Source organism: Schistocerca piceifrons, chromosome 4 (genome assembly GCF_021461385.2).
Source record: "Schistocerca piceifrons isolate TAMUIC-IGC-003096 chromosome 4, iqSchPice1.1, whole genome shotgun sequence".
NCBI classification, from domain to species: Eukaryota; Metazoa; Arthropoda; class Insecta; order Orthoptera; family Acrididae; genus Schistocerca; species Schistocerca piceifrons.
This window is the reverse complement of record NC_060141.1, coordinates 141,700,251-141,703,295: the sequence shown is the minus strand read 5'-3', so window position 1 is coordinate 141,703,295 and position 3,045 is coordinate 141,700,251. Positions and strand designations below refer to the sequence as shown.

Here is a 3,045-nt window from a genome sequence, read left to right as displayed (position 1 = left end):
TTAATTTAAAATACAAAATTTCTCTTGTGAGTATTTATTTTGAGCCTAAAGACGTAAACAAATTTACATTTATCATCGTTATAAAATTAAAGTAAAATATTTGGTCTTCATGATACAAGTGTCACATTTTTTCTTTTATGGCTGTTGTTTTATCTAAGTGGTTTTTCTCTACTATTACATTAAAGTATGCCTTATTACTCTAATAATTCATTCATTTTATAAAATATTTTTCTATGAGGAACATTTTTAATTTCCTATTGAATACAAATATTTATTAATTTCCTTTCTTATGTTGATAGGAACGTGATTGTATACTTTTATACTTGACTCAATACTGTGTACTTTCGTGAAAGTAGCAGAGCCTCCTTGGAAATTTTTCTCTTGTCTTGTGTTGTTGTAGTGAATGTCAAAATTTGTCTGAAAAAATTTCCTGCTGTTGGCTATAAACATCATTAGGAAACATATATATTGATTTGTAACAGTAAATATCCTGACAGACCTAAAGACATCCCTGCAGGATGCCCTGTTAGGGGCCAACTGCACAGTTTAAATTCCTTAGGAAGATTACAGGAGATCCTCATTGGGTATCTTCTGAAATTTAGTTCACCTAGAACTTCATCTGTTAGGCTAAACATAGCTCTCTTTGTGGTGAATCGATTATGAAGGCCAAACTGTGTGGGTGTGAGTAAACCATTTTGTATACTGTGGCTATAAATTCTATCATAGACTATTCTCTCAAATGAACTGGCAGTAGAGAGATGGGCCGATAGCTGGATACATCCCTTGTTCCATTTTTGCGGTCTGGCATCACTATTACATGTTCTAGTCTGTCTGGAAATATCCCAATTTTCATTGATTGGTTACATGAGCACAATGTAATTAAGTCTGCACATGATTTTAGAATCCTACTTTGTTACAGCATTATGTCCAGAAGATAGAGAGCTTTTAACTAATTTTGTGATTTATATCAGTTTCTTTATGAGCTGTGCTTTTGAAATGAAGCACTACAGTTGGAGTGATTTGCATGTGATTAAGTAGCTCTATAACTTGTGTGGGAGACTGTTTATTATGGTTCCCAGTTTTTTCAGCTACAGTGAGGAAAAATGTAGTGAACTCTGAGGCTGCAACTTATTCTTTTCTGTATCATCTCACTTTTTATGAGGTTCCATATAGTTTTTACTTAATTGTTTGAATTTCTAATTTTCTGTAAATAATTCATGTGCCTGACCTTCCTTATTGTACATGTTAGAATTTTACAGTATTTTTGTAATGTAATTTCGCTGCTGGGTTTGTACTAGTCCTCTGTTCTATATGGAGATTCCTCTTTTTGGCACATTATATGTTAATGGCTGTTGTTGACCACTCTTTCATTCTGTTACCAGTTGGTTTGATTTTAACCTGTCTTCGGCGGAAGCAGCTTCAAAATATTTGATGAATACATTCAGGAATGAATTTAATTTCTCATTGTTCTGACTGCCTGGTAAACTTTCTCCTATAGTTCACGATGTAAGCAATACCTGGACAAGCTAGTAGATTCGGTTTTTATTGTTCTAACGTGTTTAACTTGAGTGTGGCCATTTCCTGTTTTCCTGCTGACGAGTTTTAACGTTATCTTTTGACCATCATGATCACACAGACCATTTATTACATACTGAGTTTTTACTTCACAATAATTTGTGGGGCCAAAAAACTATTAGATATTGACTCTATTTAGTCCTCTGTGAGATTATAAAGTTGACCTTTTAATCAAATACGCAATACACCATATTTGCCAGGGACACATTTTTTTAGAGACCATTAATTCAGCGATGTACATAACGAAGATCAAGGAGAATACATAAACTACCATACATATAACACACCAAAGAGTAAAATATGAATGTTCCCAACACCCCCACAAGTTCTCAAGATGTCAATTCGTGAACTCTGAAAGTCCCACAGCTTGACAGCACCACTGATGTTTACGTTTAGGCAGTACCTTTGTCAAAAAATCAGCTTGCTGCTTATCAATATTTACAGGTTTCACACTGAATTTTCGTGTTTTAATTAAATCACGAATATAGTGGTGCCTCACGTCAATGTGTTTCGTTCGAGGGTGATGCACACCATTGTGACACAGTGCAATGGCATCTCTATTATCACAGCATACACTTACTGACTTTTCACTATGCGTAACACACAATTCACGAAGCAATCCTTGAAGGTATACCGCTTTTTGCCCTGCTGCTGATAGCGCCATATACTCAGCTTCTGTAGTTGATAGAGCGACGGTTTGTTGTCTTTTTGAAGTCCAGGAAACTGCTGTCCCAGCTAACTTGAAGATATAGCCGGTTGTTGATAGCCACTGATGGAGGTCTGATGCATAATCAGCATCACAGAAACTTTCAATTTCAGTTGTTCCACTTTTTCGGAAAGTTTGTCCTACATTGACTGTGCCTTTAATATACTGCATAATTCGTTTCACAGCTTCCCAATGGATTTTCCGATAATTAGAATTGAATCTGCTTAGAACCTCCACAGCATATGAAACGTACGGTCTTGTGCTTTGAGCTAAATACAGTAGTGATCCTACGGCTTGCTGATAAGGAATGCGATGTAACACAAGGTTTTCCTCATCTGTCAATTTATTTTCACATTTTTGCAGGTTAGAACCAGGTTCAAATGGATATGCAACCGGAGTACAATGTTCCATACCAAATTTCTTGAGTATGTTTGTTGCATATTTGCTTTAATCAATACTAATCGTCCCTTGTTTCCTGTTTTATTCTCATGCCAAGACACCAACTAAGTTCACCAAGATCTCTCATATTAAACTGATTCATTAATCCTTTCTTCAATTCTTTCTTCCATCTATTATTTCTATTAGAGAAAATGATCATGTCGTCTACATAAACAGCTATAATTAGTATATTTTGTGTCTCAATTCTGAAGTAAATGCAAGAATCATATTATGCCTTCTGTAGGTTCATTTTATGTAATGTCGCGTCTAATTTCATATTCGAAACGCGTGACGCCTGTTTTGGACCATAAATTGCCTTCTTCAGC

At 35.3% G+C, this 3,045-nt stretch overlaps 1 protein-coding gene across 1 annotated transcript; it reads right to left on the bottom strand.

Moving 5' to 3' along the window:
* Positions 1-1,912: 1,912 nt before the first annotated feature.
* Positions 1,913-2,692, bottom strand: LOC124795678 (secreted RxLR effector protein 161-like). Its single transcript, XM_047259758.1, has one exon. The coding sequence runs from the start codon at positions 2,690-2,692 to the stop codon at positions 1,913-1,915; it is 780 nt and encodes a 259-aa protein (XP_047115714.1).
* Positions 2,693-3,045: the final 353 nt, after the last annotated feature.

Coding starts and splice junctions, on each gene's coding strand:
- LOC124795678 (XM_047259758.1), bottom strand. CDS start 2,692: ATGGAACATTGTACTCCGGTTGCATATCCATTTGAACCTGGTTCTAAC.